At 34.9% G+C, this 23994-nt stretch overlaps 1 protein-coding gene across 6 annotated transcripts in view; it reads right to left on the reverse strand.

The window, feature by feature from the left end:
- The window catches only part of LOC108744567 (GATA-binding factor C-like), a 131817-nt gene that overhangs the window by 64617 nt on the left and 43206 nt on the right, over window positions 1-23994 (reverse strand). For 5 of the 6 annotated variants that reach the window (XM_018480413.2, XM_018480415.2, XM_018480416.2 and 2 more), the window contains one exon: window positions 9493-10194. In XM_018480413.2, the coding sequence (XP_018335915.1) occupies window positions 9493-10194 (702 nt within the window). The remainder of the gene's footprint in view (window positions 1-9492; window positions 10195-23994) is intronic. The other variant, XM_018480417.2, reaches the window with a different exon arrangement.

Raw genomic sequence — 23994 nt, forward strand, 5'->3', positions numbered from 1 at the left:
AACTAATTGCGAACAGTAATCTAATCTGGGTCTACCTCTACCCCTCCGTTTCTAGCAGGTGACCTTAATTCGAATTCCCTTTGTTTATTAAAGCTTATTTAATTTATTATTTTTAAATTAACAAAACCTATTCATGGTCCAATAGTAGTGAAACGTATTAAATAGAATCAAATCAGAAACAACGACTTAGAAATATTTTACAATGACTTCGACAGAAAGGTCATTATCAAAGGGGCAGCAAAGCTACTTAAATTGTTTCTTTGATAATGAGCTTTCGGGCTTTCAGTCGAAACAATTGTAACTGTTTTCTAACAAATACTTGAAACAAAAGAGTTTGACCGTTGTTTATTTTGATTTGATTCTAATTTATTGTTGTTGACTTTGTTGTAACTGCTTCTGGTTAGTGACTTAAAATGTTCCTAAAACTGTTGGCACGTCAACTGCGGCCGCCTGATCGTAACATATAGAAATCTCGGTTCGTTAATGTCGACAAAATTAACTGTAAGCAATATTTATTACGTTGATCTGAAGATCCCAATTAACGTTTCTCCGAAGAAATTCTTTCGAAAACACGTTTATGCGTCAGTTAAAATTGTTTCTTCCGAATCACCTGTCGCAACCCCTAAACATCCCTAACGATTTGAACGATTTAACAAAGCAAACATTACCGAACGAAAGTAAATGGCTATAGGTTCTAATCGATTTTCACAGTGTATCAAGTCAACCACCCTTCTCCACGACTGTTCCGAGCTACCCCGCGGCCAACAACAACAGGATCTGATCAATTTTACACAACATCGGTTCGACACATATTTTGACTGTGAAATTGGGGTGAACTTACCTATTTATTTCCTTAAAATGGGCCAGATTAACGAGCCGTTTTGCTTCAGGTATGGTTTCAGAGGGTTGTTCACTCAAAATTTTACGGTTAATCGGCAGATAGAAAGGACCAGTTGGTTATGCAACTTTTGAAAGTAATGATGGGTTTGTTATGATAATTACTTATTATTACAAGGGTATTACAGGATAAAATTTAAAACAATTGATGCTTATGGGAGGCGAATTATCAAAGTTAGAATAAGTTACTTTCATAAAGGGAGATGTGACAATCACACAATTTTGAATAATCGTAATCTGTAACATTGAAGATATGCTTCAAGTCGAATTCGACAACTATCAAACACTTTTCTCCACTTCATAACATATTTATCCCTCTTAAAGTAATATAAATCTTTATTACAATTTTATAAACGTTAAACATATTAGAAACATGATAATACTTGGAATTTTATAAACTTGCTTGGGTCTTTTTTATGTTGAAACATACACCGTATTATTTGGAATTGTTTTTTCATCATAACATTAAAGATAATGTAGGAAGTTTCGAAATATTATCATGTTCCTAATATGTACAATGTTCGTAGCCTTGAAAAGCCCTCCAANCCTATTCATGGTCCAATAGTAGTGAAACGTATTAAATAGAATCAAATCAGAAACAACGACTTAGAAATATTTTACAATGACTTCGACAGAAAGGTCATTATCAAAGGGGCAGCAAAGCTACTTAAATTGTTTCTTTGATAATGAGCTTTCGGGCTTTCAGTCGAAACAATTGTAACTGTTTTCTAACAAATACTTGAAACAAAAGAGTTTGACCGTTGTTTATTTTGATTTGATTCTAATTTATTGTTGTTGACTTTGTTGTAACTGCTTCTGGTTAGTGACTTAAAATGTTCCTAAAACTGTTGGCACGTCAACTGCGGCCGCCTGATCGTAACATATAGAAATCTCGGTTCGTTAATGTCGACAAAATTAACTGTAAGCAATATTTATTACGTTGATCTGAAGATCCCAATTAACGTTTCTCCGAAGAAATTCTTTCGAAAACACGTTTATGCGTCAGTTAATGTTTTCTTCCGAATCACCTGTCGCAACCCCTAAACATCCCTAACGATTTGAACGATTTAACAAAGCAAACATTACCGAACGAAAGTAAATGGCTATAGGTTCTAATCGATTTTCACAGTGTATCAAGTCAACCACCCTTCTCCACGACTGTTCCGAGCTACCCCGCGGCCAACAACAACAGGATCTGATCAATTTTACACAACATCGGTTCGACACATATTTTGACTGTGAAATTGGGGTGAACTTACCTATTTATTTCCTTAAAATGGACCAGATTAACGAGCCGTTTTGCTTCAGGTATGGTTTCAGAGGGTTGTTCACTCAAAATTTTACGGTTAAACGGCAGATAGAAAGGACCAGTTGGTTATGCAACTTTTGAAAGTAATGATGGGGTTGTTATGATAATTACTTATTATTACAAGGGTATTACAGGATAAAATTTAAAACAATTGATGCTTATGGGAGGTAAATTATTAAATTTGGAATAAATTACTTTCATAAGAAGAGATGTCACAATCATGCAATTTTAAATAATCGAATTCTGTAAGATTGCAAATATAGTTCAAGTCGAATTCGACCACTCTCAAACACTTTTCTCCACTTCATAACATATTTATCCCTCTTAAAGTAATATAAATCTTTACAATTTTACAAAAGTTAATACTTGGAATTTTATAAACTTGCTTGGGTCTTTTTTATGTTGAAACATACACCGTATTATTTGGAATTGTTTTTTCATCATAACATTAAAGATAATGTAGGAAGTTTCGAAATATTATCATGTTCCTAATATGTACAATGTTCGTAGCCTTGAAAAGCCCTCCAACTAGGGCGAAGCGTCGGTGTAATCAATAAAAAACCCTATTAGCTCTGATTTCTACATAAATATAAGCAGGTAACAAATTACTAATGCCTTCGAATTTCAATGTTTTGTGTAAATTTCGGAAAACAACAACTACGAAACGCAAACCAGAGGAATATCAACAAAAGGAATAGAAGAAAAATTTGAAAAAAGACGTAATGATATTCCACCAAGAAACATACTTAGATGTAAAGAAAAAAGTAAGTGATGGCTATCCTCTAAGGATTGTAATAAAAAGCTTCGGCACCAAAAGGGTTATTATCAAAGTGGATATAAAGTGTTTCCTTAACTAATAAAGCATTTTCTTTTCAAATATTTGAACATTACACAATAATGTACATCAATCATTTTGATAATTTTGTTATATACATAACTTAACAACTTCGATTTTAATTCTTTTAGTGATGAAGCATTTAATTACAATTCGACTTTTTATACGTTTACGTTTTTGTGTGATAAAAGTGGAAAAGAACAAGAATTAATTAAATAAAAGTAATTTATCGTTAAATTAGGTCCCATAAGTAAAACGATGACTTGAGAGGAGAGAGAGGGTGTCAAAAATATTTAAATACTTTATAAAAGGAAAATAACATATACCTATGTAGAGAACACGATTACTTGCTGAGAAATTTATACAAACAGAAGCAATCTACACCACAGTATTATTACAAAGAGGTAAAGTTTGTATGTTCGGATGTAGGAGGGTAAGTAATCTGCAAAACTACTCGTCCGATTTCAAAAATTCTTTCACCAAAATTTAGAATGAAACTTCAGAGTGGATATGTATTTCTTGTAATTAAATGGAAACCAATTTTACCACGTAAATTGCCTATAAAACGATCAAGCGGATGAATGCAAGAGGTACATGCAAAAATACACTCAGAAACGTTGTAGAACTTAAAAAAGTTTGTAAAAAACTCCACGAAGACATACATCTACTTATACCTTAAGGTTATTTCACAAGAACAAACAAAATAGCTCAAAACCCCAACGCCAAAACACGACGCTCTAGTTGTCCGAAGCACTTTTCGACAACAAGGTTACCTATCTTCAGGGGCTGAAGTTCACAGTTGCTTCGGAGAACTACAGTGTCGTGTTTTGGCGTTGGGATTTTGAGCTATTTTGTTTTTTCTACAACAACCGCCAAAGTTTTTCCAATCTTCATATTTTATTATTTCACAAATTGATGAAACATGACTTACTTATATTAAAAAAAAAAAATGAACAATAGGATTATACTAACACTTAATTGTAAGCATTTCGGCATTAATTAAGTGATGTAAAAAGGTTAATAAGAAGAAAAAGGAGACGAAACGTTAATTTATACCGAACCATCTCGTCAATTCGTAGAAACAAAAGCGCCGCGAGAATTTCATTTTGTTTGAAATTGCAGAACGATTGAGCAATGGTGTCTACTTCCTTTCAAAAGAACAATTCCCATTCGTATCGTTATTTCCAACCATTGACCGTGATTGCTTCGGTACTTGCGTTGTGTTGTTCGAGCTCCGCCATTTTGCTGCTGCGATCGCCGTGCGTGATGAATATTAATTAAAAATCTCGACGAAACCAAAAGTGACTGCCTAATGAGTAACAGCTCCGTGTTCTGTGTCTTTTGTTTGCAAACTGACCTTCACGGGAACCGCGTGTGGGAAAGAAAGCCATCGAGCACAGGGGTGCCGTGCAATGCCGTCCGTCCGTGTGTTGTTGCACGGGCAAGAGAGGAGTTCGGGTCCAATTAGCGATGGCGCAACTTGGAAACTATTGTCTTCCAGCCCGCATTCTACTTGCGAAGTACGTACAACGAACTAAAACTGAAATTGGAAACAAAGCAGCCAACTCACAAGCACCTACTTTATAATCCTTCTCATTCTCATGTTGTACCAGCGCAGCGTCGTGATCATCATCTCCCGGAGCAGCTGACCTAATCAGGTCACCGTAGTATTATTATTATTACCATTATTATTATGCAAAATCAGCGGGAGCGAATGAAAGAGAACACGGATACCCACTGCGTTTTGCCATTGCTCTAATTCGGCGTTCTCAATCCTTGAAATGGCTTTTTTCCGTCATGAATAAATATTAAACCATTGTGTCAACTTCTTATTCTTAGGATCTATTCTTTTTGTATTCCAAAACATTTAAATAAGTCCATTCGAATTGTACATTACATTATTTTCTATAATAATCTTTTGTATCCTTTGGAAGCAGGTAACTTTGAGAAAATCCAATTGTCTTTTACGAGGGTGGATTGATATGTTTCCGGCCTAACCAAGAGATGACGCCACTAGGCCTACCTTGAGGTGACATTCTATAGTACCATCCTTGGATAGCTTGTAGCTATAGTTTCAGCCCGATCTCCTTGCTAGTGTAGGTTTGACAGCACGCTGAACAAGACGCCTCTGTGGTTTTCGTAAAAATGGAAAAGCAGGAAAATCGTGCTGTCATCAAATACTTTTATTTGAAGGGGTTAACGCCGAAGGAAATTAAAAAAGAGATGGACTCAACACTGGGGACATCCTCCCCGTCATATTCAACCGTTAAGCAGTGGGTTTCCGAGTTTAAAAAGGGTCGTGTGAGCACCTCTGATGGGCCTCGCTCAGGACGCCCCGTTGAGGTCACAACTCCAGATATGATCGAAAAAATTCATCAAATAGTGCTGGGAGACCGCAGATTGAAAGTGCGTGAGATAGCTGAGACCTGTAAGATGTCATATGAACGTGTGCAACATATTTTGCACCAACATTTGCATATGGAAAAGCTCTGTGCAAGATGGGTGCCGCGTTTGCTAACAGTCGACCAAAAATTGATTCGAAAAAACATTTCTACCGCAAATTTGTCATTGTATAAGCGTAATCCAAGCGAATTTTTGCGTCGATTCGTAACCGTTGACGAAACGTGGGTCCACCACTACACTCCTGAAACCAAAGAACAGTCTAAACAGTGGATTGGACCAGGGGAACCAACTCCAAAGAAGGCAAAAACAATTTTTTCGGCGAACAAGGTTATGGCTACTGTTTTTTGGGATGCAAGAGGTATTATATACATTGATTACCTTGCAAAGGGTAATACTATCACTGGTCAATACTACGCAGACTTATTGCAACGTTTGAGCCACGAGGTGAAAATTAAACGACCTCATCTGGCGAAGAAAAAAATCTTGTTTCATCACGATAACGCACCAGCGCACACGTCAATCGTTGCGACGGCTAAAATCAACGATCTAAAGTTTGAATTGATGCCGCACCCTCCTTACTCTCCAGACCTAGCCCCGAGTGACTATTTTCTGTTCCCTAATCTCAAAAAATGGCTTGGCGGTAAGAGATTTGCGGACAATGAAGAAGTAATCGAAGCTGTAAATGGTTATTTTGAGGAGCTTGACGAATCAGTCTATAGAGATGGCATTAATAGACTGGAACACCGCTATGAGAAATGTATCAGCCTTGGAGGAGATTATGTTGAGAAATAAAAAAAAAAAATTTTTAAAAACCTTGTTTTTCTTGGTCAGGCCGGAAACTTATCAATCCACCCTCGTATTATTAGTAGGGAGTAGTGCTGGGCAAAAATATCGATAGATATCGATATATCGATAACAATAATAGCAACCGATAACTATCGAAAAATAAGTAATATAAATAATTTTTCAATGGAAAGCATCGATATAGCTGTCAAACGATTTTCCAACATCGAATTTCGGAGTAAGGTCTTGATTACTTTGAAAGTTGGAAGACACCTTTCAGCTTTTGATTATTTATTGAGTATTATTGAAAAAATTTCTAATAATTTGATGTTAATTGCGTTAAATGCAGCTCACTGGTATGTCTACATTTGCGGCTTTATGCATACAAATAAGTATAGAAGAAAGAAATGAGGATTTTCGAAGCAATTCGCAGAACCACCTCATGTGGTCCAGTTCAATATTATAAAGAGTATCGCAACGCGCTTAGCCTTTGTCTAGAGAATTCATTTGGTCTGCTACTCAGCTCGGGACGGAGAGCAAAACACAATTTTTCATAAGCACGCCAACGTTTCGCACCCTTTTTTTAAGGACACATTTAATTATAAAAAGGATTGTGTAATTTATAAAGCTTTGAAACATAATAGTAGAATTAGGCAATTCATTCACGTCTTTCCGTTTTGGATTATACTTAAAAAAGAGCGATGTGTGTAATTCGTGAAGTTATCTCGCATGATTCCAATTTTGTGTAATAAAAAGTAACATATCGCTGATTTCCTGCGATTTGCTACGGAGAATATTGAGGTTCGTATTGTTCCTTATGCAATAAGCAAGATGTGTGAAACCGGAAACATGTAAAGCACCTGGAAACCTGCACTTTTTGTTTGAATGAACACATCAGAAAACTCGGAAAGCAAATATTCAAATAAAAGTGGTCTTCCGTCACTTAGCAAAATATTTCGACAACATTTAAAAGTATTTTAAAATATATTTAATTTTTAAATATTCATCAAAACGCATTTTTAAAATAAACATGTCCAGACTTCGATGTCAATCATTTCAGGATTTATTATCACACAATTTCTGACGCAACTGAATTAATTTATTTAAAGTTAGCTTTTTATCGCAGTTTATTCTGTTGCATTTCGTACACCTAGTATATGTCACTTTTAACAATTAATAATTCACTTGTAGGTACTGTATATTTTACGAAGGTAGGGCGAATTAACAATATTTTTAGGCAATATTTACGAGACGATTTTGTGCTGGCGCAATTAGTGATGGTTAATATCGCAACCTGAAGCTGATGGTGTGACAGTAAAGCAATTAAGTGAAACAGTTTGTAAAGTAAAACAATGCTTAATAGAGATGAGTATAAAATAAAAAGAAGAACCCAAAGCAAAGAAAAACAAACCATAAAATAAATTAAATTAAAGTCAAAAACACATACGTAGTTATTAATTAGTAAAATTATTTGGATTTCTATAATTTGGGAAATTTATAATAGATTAATCGGTACGTAGCTAGGGTTGCCACCTCTCTCGATTTGATCGGGGAACTTCCGAAATCGTAAAACTTCCCGATTTTAATTTACAACTCCCGATTACCATAAAAACATTTTTTTGTAAAAATTAAAATAACTGATATGGATATCCCTACTGACAAAAAAAGATGTCAGAGATTGGATTCACTTCAATTAAATGATTTGGTGAAGTTAGTTAGAAAATCATTGCTAATACCTGTAAGTTTGTTGAGAGAAATTTTTCAATTATGAATAACTTGTGGACTGAAAAGAGAAATAATTTAAGTACTTCGGTAGTAAAAGCCGAGGTATGTGTAAGAATATATTATAACATAAATTGTAGCGAATTTTATGTTTATTACTAAGTTTGAGCGAAAAAGTTTTACTTGAAAACTGTAAAAAAATACCAAATACGATTTTAAATTTAATGATAATTATAATAATATACTGAACATTGTTTATGTGCATTTTGAGGTGGCAGCCCTAACGTATGCCTTAAAAAAAATGGAAAAAGAAAAAATTAAATGAAATGAAACCTGAAACTAAGCACATTTTAAAAGGTAATTAACGTCGACCGTCGTTGTTAATATTGAAAATTTAGTCAAATTATTTAGACAATTATTTAATTGCATTTGAAAATTAAGGTGATATCTGGAAGGTAATATATGTATTATATCAGAAGATGAGATCGGCTTCATATGAATATTCTGATTAGAATAAAATTGTCCTTAAATCAACTTAAAATGCTTTAAATGGGAAAAATTAACAATCTTATGCGAAAATTAACCAAAAGGTCATCGCAAATATTAGTGATATCAAATTCCTTTATACAATAAATCGTTCTATATAAATACCGACTTTTCAACGGATCCTTTTCTATTTTGTTTATATGCCGATATACAATGTTTTAAATTTCAAATGTTGATTTAGACTAAAGAAGTTTTTTGATTAGTATTATGATGCGCCATCAGGATGTCTCTTATTATTTTGCATACCTACTAAATTTTCATCAAGTTTCTATTTACAATTTTAAATAATCTTGCAGATATGTTAATGATCTCTTTATTTATGGATTTTTTTTTAAAATTTCATCCAAATAGGAGCAATAAAAGATGATAGAAAGAGTGACAAATTGCTCTACTCATCAAATGAGGTGATTTGGTTAAAAAAAACCTGGAAGGATAATCTCTTATGACACCCCGATGACGACCAATAGAAAGATAGTTATAAGTACCGAATAGATATATGTATCAAAAGGTGAACAAGTAAGAACATCGACGAAACGTTGGCCTAATCCAACACTTTTCCCACAACATCCAAAACGTGACCAGAANCTGGAAGGATAATCTCTTATGACACCCCGATGACGACCAATAGAAAGATAGTTATAAGTACCGAATAGATATATGTATCAAAAGGTGAACAAGTAAGAACATCGACGAAACGTTGGCCTAATCCAACACTTTTCCCACAACATCCAAAACGTGACCAGAAATTAGTAGATTTTAGAAACATTATAACTGTAGATTATGGATAATGTTTTTATTGGAATAAATTTTGACCGTTCCTTGGGTTTGAAATATCGTAGAATGAGATAGAACTTGCATTTCGTTTTCAATTTAGAATGTTTTGACCTAATTTTGGAGGTTGTGATCACCAAGTGTGGTGGTTAATGAACGTTATAAACGTTGTCTCCCTTCAGCATGAATTTATTTTAGTGTTTGTCGTCATAATTACTGTTCTTACCGGCGCTCGTTCTCGACTTATTCCGTGGTTTGTTCGGCGACTGAGCGCCACCCTGCGTCGTCACGAGGCCGCCGTTCTGCTTGCCGTGGTGGCCCTGATGCGCGGCCGCAGCGGCCGCCGCGGCCGCGGCTGCCGCAGCTGCGGCTGCATGATGGTGCGGCGAATACGCCGCCGCCCCGTGAATACCGTGGCCATACGCGGACGACCCGTACGAGCTATCAAAGTTACCATTGAACATGCCCGACGAGGCAGTTCCGGTTGTTTCATATTCACTACCTTCACGCTGCTTATTGCTCGCTGCGGACGTCGCCGAAGGCTTCACATCCAGTGCACAGCTCTGCTGCTGATGGTGGTGGTTGTCGCCTCCTCCGTGCATGAAAGCGCCCATTGCCGCCGCAACGGCGTTTTGGTAATCGGCGGCCGAAGAACCCGCTGCACCTGGGGTGGTGGGTACTACGACGGAATCAGGCGTACTGTCTTTAGGTGGCGTTGGTGGAAATGAGAAAATGTTATGCGGTTGTGCTCCTCCGGCCATCGACGAGGGCGATTGCGACTTTTCCGGATCGCCAGCGCCCCCGCCGAACGGCACCCAAGGACTCGAATGCGCCAAGGGCTTCGTGCTTTCTGCCGAAAGCCATGGATGGAGCGGCGCGTGAAAATGCGGCCGGCACACTTGACTCGCTGCTGAAGACATCCTTGACGCTGAAACAACAACGGAAATAACTATCACATAAAGAATAATAAATATCGAGCTTCTACTTAACACCGTATAACTATTCTTGCAGAGAGGGTTTTTAGTACGTAGTAGACAATTTCCAATAGGCTCTTTAATTAATACATCTATGAGAAGTCATAGTCATAGAAGATTTGTCAATAACAAAACCTTTTTAATGCCTTACTGAAAAGTGGAAATCCGTTCAAAACTTGTACTTGCTTCATTTTCAAAAGATTAAATTTATAATATATGCAAAGAAAATGTTAAAGGTGTATGTTTGGAGCGCGGCGTTGTACGGGTGCAAAACATGGACAGTGGGCGCGTCGGAAAAGAAAAGGTTAGAAATGAAGAGGTATTAGAAAGAATAGGAGAACAGAAGACTCTAAGGAAGTCCATAAAAAAATAGGCGAGATAGATTGGTAGGACACCTTCTCAGGCATGAAGGTCTAGTCAGAGGCATATTAGAAGCAGAAGCAGGAGTTAGAAGGGGTAGAGGTAGACCTAGGTTAGATTACTGTTCGCAAATAGTTAAAGATATGGGTTGTTCTAGTTTTAGGGAAATGCGAAGTTTAGCTGAGGATAGGAAAGAGTGGAGGTACGTGTCCAACCAGTCTTAGGACTGACGACCTTATGATGATGATGATATGCAAAGAAGCAGTTAGCCTTAGCGTAATATCAATACAAATGCAGTAAATATTATATAATATATGTACTACGTGATTACTGTCAGTTTCAAGCAAGAAATAATTTTAATTTAATTAAATCAGTGAAATGATTTAGTAACGTATGTTCAGTTTATGTATTTGAAATGCGGGCACTTGTGCGGACTTGAATAATTGAAGGTACATTAACAGAACCTAAAACCATTAAATCGAATTAATGATTTACGATTAAAGCCATAAGTTCGATTTTACTCTTACAAAAAATAATATAGCATCCGCTGACATTAATTATAAATGTGTATAAGTATTAGATATTATTACAAGATGCTATTTCATATTTATATTTAATCACTTACGTTTGTATCATTCAATGATAACTATTTATCTACGTATGTGCACATACACGTGCAGTACATAATACAATCACCTTTCGCAGGATGCTTTATCGGATGATAAGAAGATCGAACATTTTTAATTTATATACGCAAAATATGAAGAAAACTAATTAAATGATGCAACAATTCTTAAAGTTTATTAGATTTATTAACTTCCTTATCTTGGCATCTTTAAATAAATAAATAAATACTCCATAAAAATTAATTAGTTAAAATGATTGAAACAATCTTTAAGAAAATGGTTGATTAATAATAACATTATTTGTCTACTTTATTAATTATGAGGAAATTAAGAAAATAGCAGAGAAACCATTAGAATGAGTGAAACCGGTCACTCGCCTCACCACCCTAACCTACTTTCGACTGGTTTTTAATGATTCCTAAATCTGTTTCCGTGATTATTATTATTTCCGCTGTTTAGATGAACATAAAATTAATCTATTACCTGAGTGGTTAGCTCTAGGTTGCAATTTTAAGCAAACAATTTGGATGTATTCAATAAATGTATCTCCTGAGAAAAAAAAAGGATTTGATAATTTTTCTGTAATGAAAGCATCATCATACTGAATGAATTTAATATTGGTAATTGCATCTAAAACCTTTTTAATGTAGTCCTGGTTCTTCCAAGTTAGTAATCGTATGCCTAAATTTTAAAATGCCTTAATGCCATATAATCAACATACAACAACAACACTTCAGGCTAGAGGCTAGAGAATGGCTGCTTCACCCTTCTTAAAAACGCATTATAAAACAACTTTTATTGTTAATTTTGTCATTTGCAAAAACATGGATTAACCCAAGCGTAAGAATCTACCTAAAGAAAGGTCTCAATTATCCATTTGTTGAATTTTACCAGTCAAATTTTAAACGTCCCACTGATATTAAGTACACACTAAAAAAAAAAAGGAAACAACGAGGGTAGATGTATTGGTAACATCTGCGTAAAACACATGTATGCACACGTACCTATAATATATCTACCCTCCGATGTTCACGTCGAGAGAGGACGTAGGTAGTCGTAGTAGATAGGTAGGGTCCGTCGAGTGTCGTGTAAGTAATAAATAAATTGTTCATGCAGGCTATCCCGCTGTGTATTTAGGGAGGTGATTTAACCCCTCACCTGGCGGCGGCCATCTTGTCAAGCAGCCACAATGGCTGCGTCTATCTCTGATGCGATCGCAGATAACCGCGGGTTCAGATTAACGGGGATTCTAACGAACTTCCGCAGATGGACAGCTGAAGGGTGAACCGACTATGTGTCGCATGCAAAAGAAAAAAAAAACTCATCGGGCCCATCATAATGTAAGGAGCTTCAATGTTTTCGACAATGGCCGGTAGCAGGCATCCAAATTTATTATTCGTGATGTATACCCATATATACACACTATATTGCGGGAACAATCACAAATCTGTACAGCAGTTTATCAACTGATGCTTATCGTTCAAAAGGATCATGAAACTCTAAAATTGAACCCAGACAGAATATCCAAAAATTTAGTCATACCAATAGTATAGTCCTGGTATTTTTTAGAAACATCAATCGATTGGAATTGATGAAGTTTATCTGTTTATCATCTAACTCCATCATTTTCAAATATGTAATTAGGTACTTAAACCATTTGAAATAGATACGAATACCATAAAGAAGGAGTTAGTTCACGATTGTTTAGAAAGGTAATCTTTTAAATACGTCCAACGTGGAAGTGACTTCAAAAGAAGATTGGCTGATTCCAAATTTCGATGGGACCGTTTTGATCACACACAAAATAAGAATGCTGCTGCTAAAAATTTTCTCCACCTTGATGACGATGGTTTTTCATTTGACCAGTTTGTAGCCAATAAATTTTTGAAACTATTTAATCTATAACTACTGTAGAAATTAACTTGAAAATAGCCTTCGTGAAATTCTATTGAAGTAATACTGTAATTTCAGTTAATAAACTTAAGGCCTCTAGGCGGTTTGGAATTCGTCCTGTCTAAGTTTTTCGTAGTCCTGTCAATTTTTTTAAATGTTTAATTTTTTTGATCAAGACAGAAAAGTATTTTTTCGGTAGTTTTGTGTATATATATTAGACTGAAAAACAAAAATGCTCTCGTGACTATCGTTCTATTCATTGCCACAACGTGCTGTGTACTATATTGTAATTACACTCAGGTTGCTGATGAATGAAGCGCGTCAAAACAATTTATATTAATAAACCTTGATGACCCTTAATGATTACAATACAAGAAATCATAAAGACAAGTTATAATTTTGCACAACCACAATGTTTATTAGTCGTTCTTTAAGTAACCATATAATTTAAATAAGCGTTTTAGAAAATACCACAAATGGCGCGGTAAACGCCATCTGTAGTACGATGCTACATTTTAAGATTACGTATGCTCCAACAGGTCTATTTAAATATATGGATATCTACTTGCTAAAACGAATCCCGGCGTAGCAAAAAGATCGAAATCGCGATCCGCGTCTGGCAGTTTCGACGGAATACAGACCACTTCGAATTGTTTTATTCGATTATGGTAACGTGCCTATCACGTTGAGGTTAGCTACGCCGGGATTCGTTTCAGCAAGTAGATATCCATACAAATGGACCTTGTTGGAGCATACGTAATCCTAAAATGTAGCATCGTACTACAGATGGCGTTTAGTGCGCCATTTGGGGTATTTTCTAAAACGCGCTGTTAAGACAACAGGTAAAAGTTGGTCTGTCTTTTGTCAGTGCCGTCTGCGACGCGCTGATGAGATCCAAAAAGATCGAAATCGCGATCCGCGTCTGGCAGTTTCGACAGAATACAGACCACTTCGAATTGTTTTATTTTTATTAAATAAGCGTATTCCGCGAAATCTGGTCTACGATGAAAACGGTTCTGTGTAGACAAAAGCCGAAAAAAGCGGGTTTTGTTTTGTGTCATCCTACCGTATGATTTGGAGCACATGGCTTCCAGAAGCCCTTGTCGAAAATGAGTTAATATTACGTGCGAGACGTGCTGATAGATCGCCTGGTTTATTGGAAGCCTCTGGTCGAATTCTTCGCAATGCCTTTTTACCATATTATACCCATATTTAACCTTTTTCGGGCCGGCGGGCTCTTGACGATATTGTACTCCGCATTTAAAAGACCGGTAATGCGCCATAACTTGCGATGTATATGGAATAAAAATTACAGAGCCGGTCTAGGAATCTACACGCTCAGACGAAAATGCATCGTATACTTCATTCTACTTTTTTATCAATCCCATTTGATCCTATCTCGTTCGATATATTAAATATTATAAATTATTTATTACTACCCTCTAACGCTAACAAGTTGAAATAACCCCTCACGGTTTATAACAATGGTTTGCAATAATTGAAGTTAATTATTCAAGAACATTTAATTTTTATTGTGGAGTATAATTGCCACTACATTAGTGATGAACACCAATGAAAGATAAGGAAATACAGTACTTTTTTCAGTTTCTAAATTAATTTTTATCAGCATCAGGTTCTTAGAAAAGCAATTATCACATGATTTACGATTACTCATTTTTTAAAAAAAAAACGACGCATTTTTCAATTAAGTAGGTACTTCACTTGATAATGATTTTATAATACTTGGAATTTCACTCAATAAATTTTGCGACTTTCATTTACACATCCGCGAAATTTATTAATTTTTATACTTAAAATGAAAGAAAATTTCGAATGAATTCTAAATGGTTGCTGGATATCAGTTTGTACTTATTACTCTGGTTTATTATATTATTAAAAGTAACTAATCTTCTATAATATTTTTATGTTAACCGGAAATAAATAAAAACGATGTGGTTACCGGTACATACAGGGTGAAGAAGACATTGTATTGCCTATTGATACGTAATTTACAATTTCGAAAATTTATAATAATTACCCATGCATCTATAGATATAAATAAATTTGAACTGTCTGTTTTTAATAACAAAATAACTACCTTCTCTAAGTTTATATGATTATTTGTATATGTTATTAAAAATTTTTTGTCTGTCTGCATATACGAGTCAATCCTAAAAATGGCTGAACCCCTTTCAATCCAAATTGATGGTGACCATTTTCTTAAGTGTAAATTAATGATAAATACAATACATAATAAGTTTTAGTTAGTCGTTTTTGAAATTAGCACTGGTTTCAATGCCGCCTAGGCGGAATGTAGCAAATTAATTAATTAATCTAAGCAAATACATTACATATTTTCAGAGAATTTTTAAAAATAAATACACTTAGTTCGAATAAGACCTTATCTAACGTGAATCTAGCGGTGAGTGAAACATGCACACGGTCGCGGTAATTGATCTTTTTACGTGGTTTGATGTAATTGGTACACAATCATGTAATCATACATTTTGCTTCCATTAGTGTTTTCAAATAACAGTCAAATACCAAATATGATACTATCACAGTCTGCATCCTTCCGGTTTCATTGTTTAGCCTGTTAATCAATTAGTCACGCTGTCCTATGAAACAACTAATTGCAGTTAAAAATATTGAAAATCGTACTGTAAGTTTCGTTTGTTTTAAACTAAAACCAGGTTAATCTTTCTAGCGTATGTTCAACTAAAATTTTTGTTACCATCAGCACACTTTACTTTATATTTGAAACATGACAATTAATTAATCCATTCGCTTTTTCTTAGAAATAAAGAAATAATATTAATTATCTGATAAGTAAGTAGTGTAGCAAAAACAATTGTTATTACCATTCGAAAAAATTCATTCATTCAACATTCTATATCTAGAAAGTCAGATAACCCAGGATGAAAGGAGCAGTAGAGATATAAAACAGAGGATAGTGCGGTTGGAGTAGGCTTTAACAAAAAGAAGTCATTTCTTTGGTCACGAACGGTTAATCTAAAAATTCGAAAAAGATTGTTAAAGATGTATGTTTGGAGAGCGGCACTGTACGGGTAAAAGGTTAGAAGCGTTCGAATGATGAGGGTAACGTGGATAGAGAGGGTTAGAAATAAAGAGGTATTAGAAAAAATAGGAAAACAGAGGACTCTGCGGAAGTCAATAAAAAGTAGGCGAGATAGGATGGTAAGAGACCTTCTTAAGTATAAAGGACTAGTTAGAGATATACTGAAAGCAGAAACAGGAGTCAAGAGAGTAGAGGTAGATCTAGATTAGATTACTGTTCATAAATAGTTAAGGATGTGGAATGCTCTAGTTTTAGGAAAACGCGAAGATTAGCTCAAGATAGGAAAGAGTAGAGGAAGAATTGTCGACCTGATGATATCGCCACTTTTTAGTGTAGACATGTCATCGCTGTAACGCTCAGCGTCAATCGCTCTTCGTCCACCGCTTATCACTCTTTAGTATAAACGGTTCCTTAGAGATCATATTTTGAACATCAATTTTAATAGAGATTACATGAAAAATATTCGTAGAACAAAAATTGAATAACAAAATTGTTGAATGTCTTGATTTAAGTTTTAAGTCAAATGTGAATAAAGCGTTTACAAAGACCAAGTAGTGAACGTTTTATGAACTATTTTAATCAATTTCTCTTAGTTGGGTATTTGCTGTTGTTAACTATTAAAAATGACTCGGGGGTTTCTGAGGAAATATACATAATGTAGAATTAGATCATCGGTAAATTTTTACTGATTTTATTCCTTCAAGATTTTTTGTTGACATTAATTCAATATGCGTATACGTAAGTCCTGAATTTTCTTAAAAACTAACAATGATCCTTTTAAGGAAACAGAAGCTTTTATCATCTTCACTATTTGAGGATGAATGGGAAGCACTAAGCCTACAAATTTGTATTGATATCATATTATTAAAGTCATTAAAAAGATTATTTAAAACGTTAGAAAACCCTTTAAACAGATACAATAGTTTTATATACTTTTTTAGATGAAATTTGTTTATTTATTGTAAAACAGCAGTAATTACATCTTGATGTAAGAGACCCTTCATCTACTTCATCTGTTACAAGGTATAAAGTATCACCATTAATGTATTATCAGTTGGCTATTTATGTATATAATATAAGCAAATTATTACCCCTCAGGGATGCAAAATAACGTAAGCATATATTATGTGGCTACAGAGTTTGCATACCTTTATGTTTATACACTGACTATATAAAATAACAACTCTGACAAAAAACTTCCTTATTATATTCATGTACAAATTACAGTACAAGGTCAATGTTTCGATCTACTTGACCTTGTACATACTAAAATAATTTTTGTACACGTAGATGCAACCATACGTGTGCCTACTTGATGTAACAGATTATCTTATACAAGAACGAAGCTGCTTGATCAGTTTTTAACAATTCGAGGAAATGATAAGAGCAAACAGACTTATGTAATCCAATTTCCTTAGCAAACATCGACATATTTTGCAATATTAAATTGAAATGTTATCGATGTTCTCAAATTATACTTATCAACTGTTTTATCAGTGAAGTATACGCATTGTGTACTCATGCATACTTATTTAAAAACTAACTTTAATATAAAGTAATGCAAAACAATTCAAGATCTTGTGGGTACTACCCGAAGGTCATAAAACAAATAGTGAAATTCACTGTTTCACAAACAATTTCTATTTAAATACTGAGCTGTTCTCACGGATCGTAGATTTTCTTAAAGTCACTCCAAACGCATTTAGAAGGTACCATCGTAACTAATTCCGTAAAATTCAAATTAAAATTATGGCATTTATAGTTAGATGTCTTAAAACTTAATGAGCAACTTCCATGTTATTATAAAACTGTGTTACTTTTTATAAAGAAATTCCACTAAATATATGACTGATTTCAAAAACAGAATACCTAATATAATTTCGTCTATTTGGTATCTTGCACTTTCTGAATTAAAGGATCAATTAAGAAATTAGTTTGTAAAACAATTTAGTAAAGATCAATATAATGTTATGTAACAATAGTAAAAAACCATATTAACTAATACATTTCGGCTAGACTTATTACTGTTGATGCAATTATTTTTGAATAATTCTTCAACAAAGTTTCTTTTTAATGTTGCACACGCGATTCGCATAATCCGAAGAAATAAGAAACCTTGAATCAATCCACTCTTTTTTTTATTAATAGCATCCTTTTTCCCTTCCTTGCGAAAGACGTACCTAATTAATTTTACTTTTCTTAATGAAATTAGCTAATGAGCAGGCGATTCGGTCTGGTAACTCACTTCTGGGGTCAAACTTAATGCTGCTGCGGCGCAGCAATGTCGGTAATTAAAGAAAATATGCATAAGACAACAGTAAGGCTTTTAAACAACCCTGATTTATATATTAAATCAGATCTGATGTGATTTCAGTGTGAAAAGAAAAATGCATCTGTTGTTATCCGAAGGGAAGAGATGTTAGGGATTGTAGTACTGTTAAAAATTACATTTCTTACTTAATTTAAGTAAGCATGTTCAAGGTTTTAAATTTTCAATAAAAAAACAGCTGAATAAGCCTTTCAATAATACTTATATGAAGAACACTAGCTTATTCTTATTTCGAAGCTGAACTTTACGATGAGGCAGAAGTAGAAGCGATTGAAACTTATTCATAAAAATTAAACATTATAATACAAGAGAAATCCAGATGTTACGGTCCTGTTAAGTGGGATTAAGGGAGGGTCAAAAATTGATAAAATTTGCGTTATATTATTTGATATTCAATTGGAATATCATAATAATTTTTACCGAAAAAACGAAGCGCATTTATGGAATAAAATTAGAACACCAACTTTAACATGGTACGCGCATATTTGGCACCAATATATATTTTTTGGCAGATATATGTATGTTCTACTCATACCAAATTAGGTACAAGGTTTTTAGTACACTCTGTATAACGAACGATAGTTTCTGTCTATCTTGCCGCACGAGAAAGCTTTTTTGCGAACTTTATTGCAACATTACCATAATACTGCCTAGGAAACCACAGAAAAACTTGGACCAAGGCAGACGGACCCGGAATCGAACCGGCGTCCTCCCGAATGCTAAACAATAGTCTAAACCTCTAGGCCATGCCGCTCGGTCACAAATAGATGTTAGTATAACTATATGGAAAAAGAAAGGTGTGAAACAGAACGAAACGAAAGGAATTATAACTGTAGTGTGGCAGGTTTTTGACGTTCGACTTATTTGTTTTCTGGCCCGCTAATTAGTCAGTAAATTTTCTTGAATTTGCAGCAAATATATTGTTTATTGTGCATTTTTTTTTCAATTTACTCTGTGTTTTTGTACTACATATTTATTCGTAAACTATAAATTAGGTAAAAGTCGTTTCAAGAGCCTGCAGAAAGTGCGGATCATACGACCTGTTTTTGACACATTGGGACTAGTAAGGAAAAAGCTTCACATTGCTACTTTATTGTGTTGATTCCTAGTTCATCCCTAGTATTATATTATGAGTATTTGAGGATAGTAGGTATCAGAAATCGTGCAATCAAATCGAACAAGCAACATTAATACTGAAATTTATTCCAAGTTTAATTAATATGGTATTAATATTGCTTTTAATTAATACCTCTGTCAATAACTTACGTAGATAATTTGTTTAGCTTGTCGACTCGATTGGTACATAAAGTGGTCTCCAATTAGATGTGTTTCATTTCAATGAAAAGCATGCGGTTCCAACTACAAAAGCAACAAGTTACTCGAAGAAACATGAATACATTTAGCCACATTATATTAGATTAACGTGATTTGTAATATTTATGCCGATCCAAAAACGGAGATAAATCCATTACCAATTGAACACGTTATGAGCTCCTAATAATTATCATACTTCAATGTTTCCCAGTAGAAAGACAGATGTTGAATTTGTTAAAGTTAAAACAAAGGTGAGTTCCTCTCTTGAAGTAAAACTTGCTAGTTCAACGGGTTTTATTTCAGTATACCTACCGAAGTTATCACAACTGCAATGGTAAGTTACTACCAGACAACGTGGTATACGCCGTCTGTAGTATTTTACTAATTGTAAGTACACTTTGTCGAATAGAGTAATGGATTCAGTTCGACAAGTGGATATCCTTATGGATCTTGTTGAACATTTCTGAATTCCACAATACGCAGTCACTTAGTACAGACCAAATAAAGTGGGTCTGTATTCTGTCAGTACTGTCTACAATGCGATGATGAGATCCAGAGATCCAACGAGACCGAAGTCGCGATCTGAGCCTGACATTATCAATAGAATAATGACCCATGAACCTTTTATTTAGAAACTACTACTTACTAACTTCCGAAAAGTTTTTTAATTTTCGGGGCTCGTAGTGTTACAAATTCTAATAAAGGATTAATTTACACTGGCGTACCTTTTTAGCACTAATTCGGTGAATTAATGTAACTGTAATCATAAATCATATTAAGAAAATTTTCAACTAATTTATAGAATCAGAGACTGGGTATGATATTCGTCAGTTAATATATACAGGGTGCTTCAAAAAAATGTATACACACTTTGAACTTCCATAGAAAATTTATTTACCGTTCTACAAAGTTAAATTTCAGGAAAATAGAAAGCTGAAAGTCCAATGTAAATGAAACATAAATAACAAATGTTAATACTGTTCAAATTGGTGACCTACAGCATCAATACAATTCTGAGTACGAGTCACCACAGATTCTGTACATCGTATCAAAACGTGATACGTGAACCGGGATTTATGGGTAGCATCATTTGGTCGGATGAAGCCCAATTCAAACTTAATGGAACTGTCAATAGGCACAATTGTGTTTACTGGGGTGAAGAAAATCCTCACATTACAATTGAAAAAGCTGTAAATTTGCCTGGTGTAAATGTGTGGTGCGGTTTGTCTTCAAGGGGACTCATTGGACCTTTTCGATTTGAAGGCACTGTAACTGGTATTAATTACCTAACAATGCTTGCTGATTCCATATTTCCTGCCATTCGTGCATTATACGGTAATGATGATTTTTATTTTCAACAAGATGGTGCTCCGCCGCACTATCACAGGGACGTACGAGCTTACCTGGATCAAAATTTGTCGGGCCAGTGGATAGGACGCAGGGGGCCAATCGAGTTTCCAGCACGCTCTCCAGACCTTACACCACTGGATTTCTTCTTGTGGGGCACAGTAAAAGATGAGGTGTACAAACGTAAACCACGTAACCTAGACATTCTTTGGAATGAGATTCAAGCAGTGTGTAGAGAAATCTCATTGGACGTTTTGATACGATGTACAGAATCTGTGGTGACTCGTACTCAGAATTGTATTGATGCTGTAGGTCACCAATTTGAACAGTATTAACATTTGTTATTTATGTTTCATTTACATTGGACTTTCAGCTTTCTATTTTCCTGAAATTTAACTTTGTAGAACGGTAAATAAATTTTCTATGGAAGTTCAAAGTGTGTATACATTTTTTTGAAGCACCCTGTATTATGGAATATAAACCTCTTCTGTAATTCCTTCGGTTGTTTATTTCGTCGAAGTTTATTGAGATGTAAATAATTAATCGAAATATATGGTCAGGTATTAGATATAAAAATAGAATCGATACTGGCTTCGAGAAACCAACTTGACGACTGAGGTGAAATAAGTAACAATCTCAAATTGACCGACAGCGCCCTATGAGAAAAGAACATCTTGAAATACGATCCGTTTTGTTTTCACCACATAAAAGTTGGGTAAGTTGATAGCGCTATATCTCAGCCGACGCGATCATAAAAATGTCTTCGTAGTGCGTTCAGCCTCGCGCCCTTGTGTTCCGAACCATCGCATAAATATGCTGCATGAATTCCAGTTGACCAGGTGCTCCATGTCCTTTCGGTTGATACCATGCGACGGTCAACTCTGACCAACAGTATCGCGCACTCGTCCGTACAACAATACACACACTTTCACCATTATTTTAAAAACAAAAAAAAAAAATCAGAACCAACTTTATATTATTTGCTACGTGCGTTTGTTCTTTATTTCCCCGCGGTTGGAATTTCTTCAAATGTATCCAAAACCACCCGCCGTTAAACTATTCAGTCACGTTCTTGAAATTGCTTCAAGTTACTTCTTAGAATTCTTAGATCTGGTTTGCTTTTGAGGTCTTCCACTTTATACAAAATGAAAAGTAAATTATATAAATACAAGGCACAAAAAAGCTTAGGATGTTGTTGCCAGGAATTCAGTACAAAAGAAAATTTAAAAAACAAAATAAAATCCCATTAAATTAACTGCTAATATATTAAATAAGGTAAGGTATCTACCTAATTACTGCAAATGATTCTTCTGTTCTAATCAGTTTGCGATAATAAGGATGAAGAAATTATTAATCGAAGACTAAGAAGACTGACGGGAGTGATTTTTAATATCAATTTCCGTTTAATAATTACGTAGTAAATAGGCGTACCTACTTACAGGAAATCAAGTGTATTAGTTTATATAGAAAACGTTTCGTTATTTTTATTGACAATTAGAATTTACACATAAGCGTTATGCCTATAACTGTCAATATTCGTGATACCAATTTTTACTAACAATTATAAGCAATGTAACCTTATTAGATAATGTTATCCTGGAGATGAATAAAATAAAGAAAACGCAACTTAATTAGGTACATCTAAGGGAGTGTACCAGATACCATGTTTTTGTGGTAAGGTCTGCATCGAGGAAACAGGTAGATCCATCACAACAAGGATGAAAAAACATTAGAGGTCCCTTCGACTGAAGTAAGCAAATTAGTCTTGGTGGAACATGTTCGGGACATAGAAAGAATGCTAGCCAGAGTGAGCTACTACTTCCCTAGGGTCATCAAGGAAGCACATGAGATTTGCAAACACCAGAACAATTTCAACAAGGAAGATGGATACCTCCTCGACACAGCTTGGATACGTATAACCGCTTATGCGCAACGGCAGAACAACTGTTTTCCAATTTTATGAAACTCAACAAATTTTAAATTCTGTAAATGCAAACAATTAAGGATTACTTCTCTGGAAGGTACGTAAAACTCAATCACCAAGCATCTAATCTGGGCAGGGATATTTCAAGGCTAAGTCTTCCGCCTGTTCCTCATTAACCTGTACCTCTGACCCCACCAAAAGATTGACCAACATCACCAAATTACTACAAGAAGATACCACCACTACCAAACATTGGTTAACTACATGGGGAATGATCTTTAATATCAGCAAAATAGAAGCAATCATTTTCGAAAAAAAAAAACGAAAAAGGCCCAAGCAACCTCCCCGTGTTGAAAATAGAAAATCAATACCATGTAAGAACGAAGTTAAATCCCTCGGTATAACAACAGACAAGCAACTTACATTCACTAAGCACAGCTATATCTATCTCCTACTGGCAAAGTACTTCTGAGGCACAAAATCCATCTACTAAAGTGTATACTGATTCCAATTATCACCTATGAATGCCTACTCAACGACATCATCATCGAGAGAACCCAAAAACCTCACAAACCACTGCAACCCATTAACCAACAGCGATGCCAAATCTCTGGTCCTCAAGATATATAAAAGAAAATATATTATGGACCTTCCATAATATACCACGTATTGTTAGACAGAATATCCAGGAAAACAAAACCAACTCAAGGTTAAATAAATTTATTTATAACCTATAATAAAAGCCAATGATCCTACGATTCCGAGTCAGTTAAGCTTCAGCGTTGGAGATCTTGCATCGACAACGCGAAGTTACTGTGATAGGAGACGATGCGTCGAACTCTTTTTATGACACCTTGATCAGTAATAGAGATTCCATCAAGA

Source organism: Agrilus planipennis, unplaced genomic scaffold (genome assembly GCF_000699045.2).
Source record: "Agrilus planipennis isolate EAB-ADULT unplaced genomic scaffold, Apla_2.0 scaffold28, whole genome shotgun sequence".
Lineage (NCBI taxonomy): Eukaryota > Metazoa > Arthropoda > Insecta > Coleoptera > Buprestidae > Agrilus > Agrilus planipennis.